General features: G+C 35.4%; 1 protein-coding gene across 1 annotated transcript in view; it reads right to left on the reverse strand.

The window, feature by feature from the left end:
* Positions 1-5,184: 5,184 nt before the first annotated feature.
* LOC306876882 (calcitonin gene-related peptide type 1 receptor) overlaps positions 5,185-14,685 on the reverse strand; it is a 31,876-nt gene continuing 22,375 nt past the window's right edge. The window contains exons 5-13 of the mRNA XM_079428324.1: positions 12,903-13,015; positions 12,702-12,793; positions 12,483-12,609; positions 10,657-10,810; positions 10,506-10,566; positions 10,199-10,265; positions 9,689-9,907; positions 7,436-7,477; positions 5,185-6,252 (exon numbers count right to left, since the gene is read on the reverse strand). Of these exons, the coding sequence (XP_079284450.1) occupies positions 6,034-6,252; positions 7,436-7,477; positions 9,689-9,907; positions 10,199-10,265; positions 10,506-10,566; positions 10,657-10,810; positions 12,483-12,609; positions 12,702-12,793; positions 12,903-13,015 (1,094 nt within the window). The 3' untranslated portion in view covers positions 5,185-6,033. The remainder of the gene's footprint in view (positions 6,253-7,435; positions 7,478-9,688; positions 9,908-10,198; positions 10,266-10,505; positions 10,567-10,656; positions 10,811-12,482; positions 12,610-12,701; positions 12,794-12,902; positions 13,016-14,685) is intronic.

A 14,685-nucleotide genomic window follows, 5' to 3' on the forward strand; every position in this document is an offset into this window, starting at 1 on the left:
CTAGTTCAAAGTTTAACAGTGCAGCTAAATTGCAATTTCCTACCCAAGGATGTTCTCATATATGTCCCTTCAGGGTATTTTTTGGAGTCTCTTTAATTGTGATTCTCTGTATAATGTTACGCTGTAGTGAAAGTTATTCCGTCAATCAGAATATTGCCCATAGAAATGATGTGATTGCTCTTATTGGATATTTAGATAGCAATATTCACGCTATTGAAATTAAATAAAGCAGATTTATACGTAATGCTAGTCACATGTGCGTTTCATTTAACCGTGAATATTGTTTTTGTCATGACTGTGATCAAGTAAATGTGCAATCATTTCAACAATATAATCATTTTTGGTGATGTAAGAACTATGTGGAATTAGTGAAATAAACAACTGGAAGAATAGGCTTTTATGTGTGTTCTCCATTCTCTGTGCTTCACTCATGTCTTTCCCCAGGCACATGAATGTGTGAGGATGAGAGAGAGTGTTACTCACCCATCTGTGAATTGGTGTAAAGCATGTTTTCATCAGATTTTGAAGCTAAATGCAGGTGACATTGGCCTCGGGCAGCCTCCACCCTGTGTTAAATTCCATTAGTCTGGCCTGCTTGCTGTTTAGGCCATTTAGGGCGAACTGTAATCTTCAAACACAAATGCTAGTGTTGTTATATCTCCATTATGAGAGATTTGAGATGTTAATATCGTTAATGAATTAATTAGGTTTGATGACTTGGAATATATTCTCATGGGGTGACTACTGCAAAGTATAGATAGATTAGGTTAAGTATGAAGGTGCCAACAAACACGATTTTCAAGGTTACATTTTGCTTGTGTGGCTATGGCTTACTGTAATGCGTTTGGTTAATTTCCATATTTAAAAAAAATAATAATTTCCATTCATTTGATTTTTGGTCTGACAGTGCTAAAAGGTATCCAAAATGAAGTCAGCTTTACAACATGGATATCTACACTGTTAAAGCTTTGTATGCCAGCAGTGGAAAATATAGGCTACATTTTTTATTTTGTATAGGTCAAGGCTTGTGCTACATGTTTAAACATGAAAAAAAAAAACATCAAGCAAAAATTAATATTTAATTATTAAGTGTTAATAATTAAATTCATATTCCATCAGCATTTCTAAAAATAATATTTTTGTCAATGTCTATTTTTTTTCTTATGATTTTGTAGTGGAATATTACCAGCACGTTTTTACTGGTTCCGTAAATCTAATAAAAAAAAAACGTAATGTATAATATTGTGGTTTTTCTATAGCTATTTAAAGACATTGCGTTTAATAAAACCACTTCTATAATCCGTCCCCATGTACTAAAACAACATCATTTGCAGTCAGTGTGTGTGATATGCAAAGTCTCGCAAGAGACCTAGAGCTGGATCTAGTCTTTCATAATTTATCCCTTTCCATCGGACATTTTCTGTATGTCCTTGTCTTTGGCATTGATTTCAGAAATTGCATAAGATGCCCACAAAATACATTTGGAATAGACTGTGATTGAGCATATAATACAAAGCATATTAAGCACATGGAAATGATTCATTACAGCTAATTGACCTTTATTGAATATTATGTGTCCTGCTTATGTGAAGCCTCATTTACTCACCATGTTGTTGAGATCCTGCTGTTTTTTTGTTGTTTTTTTTTTATTCTTGAAATGTAAAATGTGATCTTAAGCAGAGGTTTTGAGCTTCAGGTTCTATAAAAAGACAAACAATGGTGATTTATACTACTCTTCTTACCGTTTTATTTTCTTTAATATTACTAATGTGACATTTTTAAAACTCTGACTTTGTTTTTAACCTGAAACTTTGAACGTTTTGGTTCCTTTTGTATTTTTTTGGTTTTCTTATCCTTTTTAGTGGAAAATTGTTCCAGTCTCATCATAACTGCATTCCTCAACTGACAGAACTGCCTCATCTTGCCTGCCGTATCTCCCTGAATACAGATGTGTGCTATTTATTCAAGGCAATGACGTTGAAAATCTTGGATAAAGCAGAACATACGGTGAACACACATTCATGTGGGCAGAGGAATGAACGCTTATCTCCTGTTTGTGAAGTGCTTTTGTATGTTAGCCCACCTGTTTCACCAGCTCTCAGTTTCAGTGGACTTTCCCTCTGATTACTCACCATGCTACGTGTTGAGAGAGATTTCATCAACATGTTCTTTTCAGTTGGAACAGAATAAATGAAACACCTCATTCATGTGAACACATTCTCTTCAGTGTTCAAGCTTAAGGAAAATGGGCACCAAAATACAACATTTGAGATTGAATTATATTGATGTTTCACAGTTTGTTTTCCATTCAAGTTTTGTAAAGACAGTGCTCAGTGCTCTCTGGGATTGCCCCGTTTACTTAACGCGTTCCAAGATGGTGGACAACATATGTTCTCAATTTGATCCTGCACTGTGGCATGTCAGAGGAAACATCTGGTGGGCCAGTACTTCCTTGGTAGAACTTCTCCTGTAGTATTCACTCACAGCATGACACTCTTTAGTTCTCATAAATATCTGATGACATGCAGTCCAGACATTTACTTTTGTAAATTTGCACTAGCAGGTAGGAATTCAACAATGAAGCAGCTACAGTATATCATCTTATTTTAATGTTTACCATTATTTAAAAGTAACTCTTTCAGTGTATATGTTCACATGGCAATGTATATGAGTGTTTTTTTTTTTAATCAGAACAGATTTGGAATTTGGTATTTGGAATTACTTTACTTGCTCACCAGTGGATCCTCTCTAGTGAATGGGTGCCGTCAGAATGAGAGTCCAAAAAGCTGATAAAAACATCATAACAATCCACAACTCACATGACTCCAGTCCATCAGTTAATGTATTGTGATGAGAAAAGCTGCATGCTTGTAAACAAACCCATCATTAAGACTTCAAATCATTGCTTCTGGCTACAAGTCCTCTATCCATAATATTGCTTTCTCCAGTTAAAAGGGCTGAATAAAGAGAGAAATACCAAAACAGTTCTGAACAAATATGTTGGTGGATTTTGATGTGAGAGGACAGCTGGGGATGGTCTTTTTCACTAAAGGAAGCATTATTATGAATTTGAACATAAGTGACAGTTTAAACAGTCTTGATGGATTTGTTTATTATAAATTCACAGTTTATAAAAAACTAAATTTTCCTATCAAATTGATAATTCATTACATTTTAACGGCACCCATTCACTGCAGAGGATCCACTATTGAGCAAGTGATGTAATGCTAAAATGCTCTAAATCTGTTCCAATAAAGAAACAAACCATACATTTTCAGCAAATTTTAATTTTCCAGTAACTTGGCTAAAATCCTTTAATTTAAATGTATATGCTGTTTTTCTTTTTTTTTTAAATAGGCAGATATGGATATTTTATTGATTGAAATGTAACATTACAGTAGTTAGATTTTCTCTAACCCTATTTCACAGAGCAGTGGTCATTTAGACGGATTGGCTTTAGCTTTTAGAGAGGAAAGTCCTTCTTGTTCCTGAAGTATTGTGTGTTCGTGTTCCTAAGCCACCTTATTAAAAATGCACTTGACTGAAGGCAGTTAAAGGGCATGCTTGATGCTGAACATGACTTAGCGAGAGGACACCGTTAGATTGCCCTTAAACCGACTTCGATCCTCTTCAATATGAATAGTGGAACCTTTGATGTGCTTTCATGTTTTGACCAGTGTCTCATCCCCACCCCAGTGCTTTTAATGAAACACACATTAACATGCAAACAGGACACTTGAAATAAGCATTTATATTTACAGAATATACGATACACATGATTGCAACACTCCCCACATTTTATGAAATAAATGTTACACGGATACACATCAAGAGAACATAAGACAAATTACATTCATACAGAAAAGAACATCTGAAGTGGTTGAATTTAGATGCAGCATATGCACAATATGACTATTCTGATAACTTTGAAAGCAAAATTTACTTTCACACAAAGTACAACCTTAAATACCAGGTCAAAAAACGACAAGCAAATATGTGTATGAAACATGAAACCGTCCTGCAGTGAGTGTTTTGCTTTCACTAAAACACAACAAAAAACATTAGGAAGCATTATGAGCAACAGTAATTGGCACACATTCATGAAAAATAAATGACAATCAAGAAGAAGAATATTGAGTTGAGTCTGATGTTGAAAACTTGATGAAATGATACAATATGTATGATTGGCATTTGTTTACATGCTGTGAAGTGCCGTGATTTGCAATATTAATACTGATTTGTCCTGAACCCAGAATGAGTAACGTTCCTGTTTAGGGTGGAAGAAATGCCCACACATCATATCTTCAGCACAAAGCGATATTATGCACACCCCTATAAAATATTCAAATGTGATTACAGCTAAGAATATAATATTTACATAACACAAGCACATTCCCGCATTTGTAGCATTGCCAACAATACTTTTTGCACGGTTTAAATATGCATATGGACAAAAGCAGAAATTAATTGAATAGTTCACCCAAAAATATTTACATTTTTCACATTTGTATTTGTAAGCTGCATAAATTGGCTTCCTAAACAGAACCGATCCAAAATAATAATTTAACTCACAGTTAATAATGACTTGCATTTCAATCTATTTGCTATGTAAAGTGAACAGATTGAAATTTAAATATTGTATGACTTTTGAAAACTTAGAACATAGTGCATGAGTCAGATATGGGTTAAATTTATGATATTAATATATATATATATATTTTTTTTTGACAGATGTGGCCACATTGAGCTAAAGAGGTGCATACTATTCATTGACAATTCTTCTGAAAATTATGAGTCCACATACAGTACTAGTTTGGATCATCATGAAGGTGAGTAAATAAAGACATTTTTCATTTTTGGGTAAACTATCACTTTAAGAATTATGAATACTTGTTGATTGTCAGAGAAGTCTGAAATGAAGTGAGTTTAGGTAACGCTGTGACATAAACACTGGGCACATTATACAAATCATATGGAATGTAATTGAATTTAGGTAGAGTAAGTGAAAGAAATCCCTGCCTTTGACACAAGAGCAATATCTCAAACTCTCCAAGCATGTTATAGGAAAAGCTGCAGAGTAACACTCTAGTGGGTTATTGTACCTTATTTCTCAAAAGCCATGTATTAAAAGAAAAGTACACGACTGAGCACTACAAGAAATATGAAGTCAAACACACTGAAAATGTGGCATGTGTAGTATACATTTATTTGTGAAAAAATAAGCATAAAAGTTGAGAAACATATCTTAAAGCGGTAAGCTTGTCTATAAGGCTTCACACTGAGTTCTTACTAAACCTAGAAATGTTACATAAATTATGATCCAATCTCCAGTGGTATTTTTAGGGGTCCCTAAAGCAGGTGTTTATGAATTATTATATCTGTGATTTGAGTCAAATAACAGATTTACTTTGAAACCTTCCTATAAATCGCATTAGCATCCAAAATGGAGTATAATAAAAATACAAAATCTTCAATTCAGTTCTTGTCAATTGTCTATATTGGCTATAATACTGTCTTCACAGGAAAACAACATAATTACATTAAAATAATTACTAAATGATTATTAAAAAAGAAAAAGTGGCACTGGCTTTTGGGCACTTTTCAGTTTTTATGTTTCAGCATACAAACAGTTTTGTTTTGTTTATTAGTAAAAATATAAATTTCTCATTAGTGTGGTCATGATTTGGATTCGATATATAATTCATCTTTTTTTATCACAGGGACAAATATAAGACAAAGAAGTGCTGAATATTTACACTTGATTCAACTGCGCACAGCAGTCGAGCAAACTAAAATAGTGAAAAGTACAAAGACAGGGCCAGTAATGCTTATATTTGTCCATTTAACATTAAATAAAGGTAGCAAAATGTTTTTCAGTGTAAATACTAGGAGAAATGTCTTTTCTCCATCCTTCGGAGAGAATGAGCAATTAATTATGGGTAAAATGGTCCAATTCAGCCATGTGACAGCTGTCGCTGTAGTCAACAGTTTATTTATTTTTGTTTAAGCGTCATACTGCCACGTTCAGTAGCATCAGGCAAAGGGATTCTCTGGTTTTAAGGTGCTGTTGTCAATGTCATAGCAGTTTTTGCCATTCAAGTGTTCTGTGTGGCCGTCGATGCTGTAACAGCCCTGGACCTCCGTAATGGAGGATGTCGTGTACGACGCAGACCTCAGAGCATCAGACTGTATGATGGCGCTTCCAAACTGTATGCGGTACTGATTCCAGTGCCTTCTCAAAACCCCTTGGACCTGAGGAAGATATGGATAGATGATCTTTTCAGTCAACAAATCATGTATCGCGCAGCATGAATAATCCATTATCTTCTTGGTCTGAGCCTTTAACAATTCACTTTTTCCAAAAAAAAAAAAAAAGATAATATATATATATATATATATTCACTTCAAATAATTGCAATTGTATTATTTATTTTAAATTCATATTTTTTAAATAAGATTCATGATGTAGACATAACATCTCTATTTTTCGGAGGTTGTAATGATTTTAAATCATAAGATTTATTTCATATTAATAGTTCATTATCATAGTTAACTTAAGCATTTTAAAAATAATAGTTTTTAGCTAGGTAGGCCAAGGTAACATTTCTCATTAAGTTTAACTTGATACTAATATTGTCTAAAATAAATAAAAACTACATAGACATTTAAAATATAATAACAAGAATAAGAATCAGAATAAGAATGGCAAACACTACAACATTAATAAAGCCTTAACTAAAATTAAATAAAAGTATAAAATAAAAGATAATTCAAAATTTTCATAAACATCTATAATAGTATTTCAATGATACTAAAATAACACTGGTCGTTGCTTAAATAACCATATAGTGTTTTGCATATTTTGATTAAAAGAACTACTATACTATTTTTGTTTTTTACTCTAGTACACAAACCAAGTGATAATTTATTAAATTAATTAATTTGTTTATTGATGTGAAATTAAGTCTGGCATCAGAGATAAAATAGCACTGCAACAAAATTCAAAACATATATAAAAAAATTGATTGTCACATGTACCTTCTTATATATTCGATATAGATTTTCCTTATACAGTTTGAAAGCGAATAGCAAACTCTCTTCCAGCTGACACATATATCATACTGACCAGTCATCCATTTATGCATAAAGGCTGTATTAACTGCTGGACCGGTTATATTTTCCATAATATCTTCTGCATGCCTTATTACCACAGTGCCTCTAAAACAGCTCAATGCAAAAACAAAATTATTTGGACAGGTTCCCTCTGAGTCAGGCATTCGTATTGGTACACGTGGACATCTGCCAATGTTTTTAGCATTTAAACAGTCAGTACAAAATCTCCATATCTGAGCTTTGCTTTCAAGGAAAAGGATGTTGCACAATCCATAATTCCTTGCAGATAAACAGGACATTTTTCAGCTGGGTAAACACTTACCTCTCCGTTGAAAAAGCAGAAGATTGTGGCCACCAAGAGTCCCTTAAAAATAAAATCAGAAATGCACGTCAGCAACAAATCTTGCACTGCTAAACTATAATCTCCTATATCGCAAGCTCTTCACTAATCGTTTCTAGGATGGTGTTGAGTACTGTTCTCCCTTGTGTTTTGACACATTTTGCCAGAGTGAGTGCTCTTGATGTGCACAGTGAGTCATCAGGGATGACAAGCCTGTTTTGTTGCATTATTCATTGTGCCGATTCAGCTAGGTCTAGCAGTACCAGCTGTCCAAGGCTTCTCACGTTGCTGTTTTCTTCACAACAGACTACAAATGATTATTTTCTTGCTGCTGAACACCTACCCATCTCACTATAAATGTTCAGGAGTCAGAACTTTTATGAGGCAAGTGACCTGATTCAAACAATTTCTTCTGCAAATAAATAGTTCACCCCAAAAACGGTTGTACCTTTTGTTATTTGCAGTTATTTTTTCAGTATAGCCCAATTGAGATGAAGAATATCTGTGAATAATGACTTACACTGGAAAAGGCTTGTGTGAAAACTGTTCTTTTGTTTACCACAGGAAAAAAACCCACAGCATACCGTTTTGGAATAATATGAGGGTGAGTAATTAACAGCAGGATTTCTAAAGTGACAAGTTCTCCCCTCTGGCTGATCTACAAAGCTGCATGACACTGTTGTCATTTGTTTTACAAGCTTTTTATGTCACTAATGGCAGAGTAAACTTAATTAAAGGCTGTTGAGCTTCTGCCAGTCAAAAAGACAAAGAGATTGGGAAATCATAACTTGTAGTAATAATAAATAAACCCATGGTCAATATCGAACCCTCCACATGTGGAAAATACAAGTATTTAAAGTTAGGAACTAAAACATAATGTTGGTTTTCAATTTTGACAATGATATTCTGATACTTTCTGATTTAAGTGACATGAGACGTAAACCATCAGCTAAAGAAGAAACATCATTTTGTTCTACTGATTCTTGCTTTAGTGGAAATTTTAGCTAATTTCAGATGTTTATCTAGAAAGCCTAAAATTCCAGACCTCCAGTGGCAACACATATAGCACATTACAAAGACCACTAGTGAAAATATTTTGTATTTTTCCCAATTTAATTTTTTTCAATTATGTATACTGTATAACAATTTGGGTGATAAATTATTTCTTTATCTCGTTTAGCATTTATTTAGTATTTTCTTTTTTTTCTGTGGTTTTATAAAAATCTGTATTTTAAAAAAAGAAAATAATACCTTTATTCAGCAAGGATTAATTAAATGTATCAAGTGACAGTGAATGCATTTATAAAAGATTTCTATGTCAGATAAATGCCCTTTATATTCATGCCTTTATATTCATAAATCCTTGAAAAAAAAAAAAAATACAAAAACATTACGTAGCACGACTGTTTTGAAAATGATAATAATAAGAAATCTTTCTTAAAGGAACACTCCACTTTTTTTGAAAATAGGCTTTTTCCAACTCCCCAAGAGTTTTTGAATCCATTCAGCCGATCCCCGGGTCTGGCGGTAGCACTTTTAGCGTAGCTTAGCATAGATCATTGAATCTGATTAGACCATTATCATCACGCTCAAAAATGACCAAAGAGTTATTTTCCCTATTTAAAACTTGACTCTTCTGTAGTACTAAGACTGACGGAAAATTAAAAGTTGCGATATGGTTAGGAACTACAGTATACTCTCATTCCGGTGTAATAATCAAAGAACTTTGCTGCCGTACCATGGGTGCAGCAGGCGCAGTGATATTAGCCCGGAGATCAGCTGAATGGATTCGAAAACGGTAAAACTCTACTGTTTAACTCTTGGGGAGTTAGAAAATGAGCCTGTTTAAAAAAAAAGCGGAGTGTTCCTTTAAGCATCAAATCAGCATATATAACTGAAGACTGGAGTAATGATTCTGAAAAGTCATCAATACATTTTATAATATATTTGAATAGAAAGCAATTATTTCTAATATTTCACAATATTACTGTTTTCACTGTATATTTGTTAAAATAAATGCAGCCTTGATGAGTGTAACAGACCTTTTCCAAACACATAAACGGTCTTACTGACCCCAAATGTATGCATGTATTGTATATTTAAAAAGCTGCCATATACAATATACATTTTGCATGATTAAAATTATATTTTAGGCACTGGCAAATGTGGAAAAATGTTAATGTTGGGCTCTGAACGTATCTGTAGGCTTACATGGAGACTGATTTGACTTCTTACCTGATAATGCATTAGGATATGCATGATGTAGTCATAGATTTCAGCAGACATGCGTCCCCCAGGTTTGTATGGGAGGAGAACGTACTGGATGCCCAGCAGTGGAACCAGAATGAGGGTGGCTCGGACAGCTTTCATATACAAACTAGACTCTGCGTGATGCGTCACTTTCAGTTTGGTGATGAGAACCCGTACGATATTCAACAGAAAGAACAAATTCACCTGGAAGGACAGGCTAGATGAATGGCTAACACAAAACAACAAAAATCCCAGCTGGCTGGCAGATGTCAGAAGAGAGAGATGTAGGTAACTTCAAACCGCTTTAGGATCCTAGTGTTATTTTTGATGTACTGATACATATAAACATTGTGCTCGGCTACTCGAACATAAATTCAGATTGGCAAATACAAACTTCTGGATGTAATTTGCGCAAAAAATACAAAAAGATTATAATTAATCTTGCACAAAATGTGTTTTGGAAACAAAAAGGACAAAAACATCCAGATATCTTACCAGCAGTGCTGCACAGATCGGGCCATGAATAATGTATAGCAGAGAAGTACTTGAGCTGATCCAACAACTGCGGATTGGGAAGGAAAAGATTAGCCGAACCTTTGATATGGATTCTTAAACAGGAGTATTATTTTGTACAATAATTGCTTTACTTCACATGGATTTAGGTAAGAATCTTAAGAAAAAGGATTTGCATTTTTGTTTTGAGTGTTGCTTATACAAATTACAAAAATAATCTCACTATGATATCCTACATTAGCAATAATAATAATAAATTTATTTAAAGCTACAGAACAAGAATACTCACTTATCGTTGTAGTAATAACTTCTGGCTACTGCATGTATTGTAGCAGGTATAAGAGGGAAACCTGTTATTTAAAACAGACAGAGATTGAAAGAATTAGATTTAGTTTATGCAATTAATGCTGTAAATAACTTTGATTTATTCGAAAACTCACCCCATCCAAGAAGGTAATACCACATTAAATGCTGTTTTTCAGCAAAAACTGCCACAACGATGAGTGTGTGCAAGTAAATCCCTTCACAAAGCATCCAGAAGTAGTTGCATCCAAAGATATACAGATGGATAAACTGTGATACTTTGCAGCTGATCTGAACAGAAGCAACATGGACGTTTAATAATGATTTGCACAGCAGATTGGTGACATGCTATAATGCTTTTAAATGATCAAAGAAAAATGAAAATACTGTCATTATTTATTGACCCTTTTGTTCCATAACAGGTTAGTCTGCATTGTATGGCAATAGATGCAAAATTATTACTCAAACATTTCTCCTTTTGATTTAAAAAAAAATTATGGAAGCTTGTTATTGCCACAGGATTAAAAAATAAAGTATTTGCAACTTTGTATCACAATTCTGAATTTTCCTCTCAAAATTTTAAGTTTATATTTCACAATTCTGTTTTTTTCTCACAATTAGAATTGCCTGAATTGTGAGATTCTCAATTCATAAACTCTCAATTGCGAGAAAATTGTGAGATAAAAAGTCGCAATTAAGTTTTTTTTCCCTTATTCCATGATGGAAACAAAAAACTTGCAAAATTGTAAACTCAGAGTTCCGAAAAAAGTCAAAATTGCCAGTTTACAACTCACAGATCTAAGGGAAAAAAGTCAGAATTGTCAGATGTAAACTCGCAATTACCAGTTAATTACTAGCAAATGCAAGATATAAAACTCACAGTTCTGAGAAAAAAAGTCTGAATTGTGAAGTTGCTGTTGCAAAGATACAGCCAATAAATAAACGGGTGAGTAAAAAATGACAAGTTCCCTGTCGATACTCCACTTCGTACTTGCGTCTTATCTAAAGGCGCTATGGGAAAAGCCTTTTTTTTTCCTTCTGACTGAAGCCTTATTCAATCACGCAGTGAAACTGCACAGAGCTGCACGAGCCTATGGCGACGGAGCCCACCAGAATGTGCGGAGCCATCTGGCTATATAAGCGGCCGTTTCGCCAAAAGGAACTCAGATGTCTTCTTCAGGGACGATGACGACTTCGTCTCTCACTGATCCAGGAAGCCTGCTCACCGTTGAAAAACGCCTCGCAGCTGGAACCAGCGACGGGAACTTTCTGATGGAGAACCCTTGACCGCACGGCGCTCAAGCTCTCTTATTGGTTACTTGTATGTTTCGGCCCAGGGTGTCGAAATGCAAGAAGCTCTGGAACGATTTTCCAGGCCGGGCGTGACCTCTTTGAGTTTAGCCCGCTTTAGCCTTGGAGTTATTGTTATGCTTCCATTGAGCACTGATGCTCGAGGAGGTATAAATTGAGTTGTTCCTCTATCAGCACGGCGTGATTGAACTGTGTTCCCATAGCGTCTTTAGACAAGACGCAGTATGAAGTGGAGTATCGACAGGGAACGTTACTCTGTTACTGTCGTATCCTCGGTTCCCTGAGATACGGAACGAGTACTGTGTACTTGCCGTGCTGGATAGCTGCACAACTCAGTCGTGGCTTCAGTCAAAGAAACCTGAGTTCCTATGGCGAAACGGCCGCTTATATAGCCAGATGGCTCCGCCCATTCTGGCGGGCTCCGTCGCCCTAGGCTCGTGCAGCTCCGCTGCCGAGCCATTGGTTCGTTTTTAACACACTGCACGAACCAATGGCCGTGTAGTTTCTGCGTGATTGAATAAGGCTTCAGTCAGAAGGAAAAAAAGGCTTTTCTCATAGCGTCTTTACACAAGACGCAGAACTCGTTCCGTATGTCAGGGAACCGAGATTACGACAGTAACTGAGTATGTTACTGTCAATACGCGCTACTTACTGGGTTTTCCTGAACTAGTTCTTGGTTGTTTGCCACTGCTGTGAACCAAATGATAGTGATGATGGAGTTTAATACAAAGGAAAAGAAAAGGTTTTTGTGCAGGGTAATTCTCTGGCAGCTCAAACTCCTATAGGCACAAAAAAGACAGCAAAATGACGAGATAATTGTTATAAACCATTACAGCTTGAATACAGTAGTGAAAGAGAGATTTGCACTTACTTGAAATGAAAGAATATGCCTAGCGAGATGAACAAAGATGTCAAAGATAGCCCATGACCAATTAGCGCCAAGTAGAACAAATTCATTGCAGTCTGCAATCACACAAATAATAGAGTCATGAAGTGTTTATTCTGCAAGCCAATTCAAATGTGTGTTTATATTCATCTCAAGTGTTTATGTTTATAGTGTTCGTGCTCATACCCTGCGTCCTTCAGTAGTGTGCAAATTACATCTGGTGAAATTTGTCCATGTGCGATTACTCTCAGGATGCATGAACCACTGCCCGCTTTCTGTACATATTTTGGTGACCATTTCTGCAAAGAAACAGAAGTAAACCCAAACGTATTACTAAGAGAGGCATCGATATGGAGTCTAGACATGTTGAAAAGCTTCATTCGTTTGTCTCTTAGCAATATGTAATCTTACAATGTATCTTATACATAAATTTTGTATGCATATATCTTTCTTTTTTCCCCTCCTCTTGCTTTCTTCTCCATGTTTTTTTTTCCTGTCGTTCTTTTCTGTATATGTTGTAAGTGTGTAAATAAAAAAAAAAAATCATAAATTCTGTAGCGCTAAATAATATCTAACATAATATGGATATTTTTCCAAGCAATTTTTAAGAGTAATTTCAATAATAACTTTAATGCAACATTTATTGAACAAAAATGTAAAAAGATATATAGGGGTGACCCCGAATCGATGCTTCGATACGAGGAGCCTGATTCGACTCCCAATCTCACAGTCGAATATTCGCAGGGTGTTATGATCATGCCATTTTGGATATATGGGGGTCCTCAAATGTTTGATTTCACATAAAACTACCAATTTTTTCTATCAGGTAGGGTACACGTGATTTCAGAATGTTTCAGCCGGTTTATATATATTGTGTAGCCTATATATTATTTATCTCGTATATGATGCATTTGGTTGTGTTGTGCTGCCGTAAAGCGCTTCATTGTGGTACGGTGATTAATTTCTCTTCAGCATGCAGCTCGAACAATACAAACAACATTTGCAGAATATTAATAGCTATGACTGGGACTGTCATATACATATTATAATGAGAACATTATTATAATGTTTAGTTGTCATGTTTCTGCACAAATTGGTGCATGAAGAGTGCACAAAAGGAGTTCATTCAGAGCTACTGTCATATACATAACGTTATAATGAGAGCATTAATGGGGCAGTTGTGGCCTAATGGATAGGGAGTTGGACTTGTAACCCGAAGGTCATGGGTTGGAGTCTCAGGTCTGGCAGGTATTGTAGGTGGGGGGAGTGAATAACCAACACTCTCTCCACCCTCAATACCACGACTGAGGTGAGACCCTTGAGCAAGGCACCAAACCCCCAACTGCTCCCCGGGCACCGCAGCATTGGCTGCTCACTGCTACGGGTGTATGTTCACTGCTGTGTGTACACTTGAAAGGGTTAAATGTAGAGCACAAATTCCGAGTATGGGTCACCATACTTGGCCACACTTCCCTTCCCTTTCCTTTTTAATGTAAAAAATGTTGTGAATCCTTGGGGTTTCGCTGACGTTTAATGCTATCTTTTAATCAAAACATAAAACATTATTTACCCGGGTTTGTATCTGCGAGGCATCCGTTACACATCTTCCCTGTGTGTTAACGTCAGTATAATTATGTATGACTAAATTCTTGGTAATGTATTTTGCCCCGCCCCCAAAACATATGATTCGACTATCAGTCAAATATTGGCAAGATTCGAAAATTCCGATTCGACTATGAAAATCCTTAGTCGAGGACACCCATAATATATATATATGGTATGAGAGGCTATGAGGGGCCCGTACAAGCCATAATTCATTCTGGCGCTCTCACACACTTACATTCTCCTTTCACACACATACATTTCTACTCTCACACACACTCATATTCTCTTTTCACATACATATATTTCTACTTTCACACACTTACATTCTCCTTTCACATTCATACATTTTTACTCTGTCAAATAT

The sequence above is a fragment of the Barbus barbus genome (genome assembly GCF_936440315.1).
Source record: "Barbus barbus genome assembly, chromosome: 11".
Classification (NCBI taxonomy): Eukaryota; Metazoa; Chordata; class Actinopteri; order Cypriniformes; family Cyprinidae; genus Barbus; species Barbus barbus.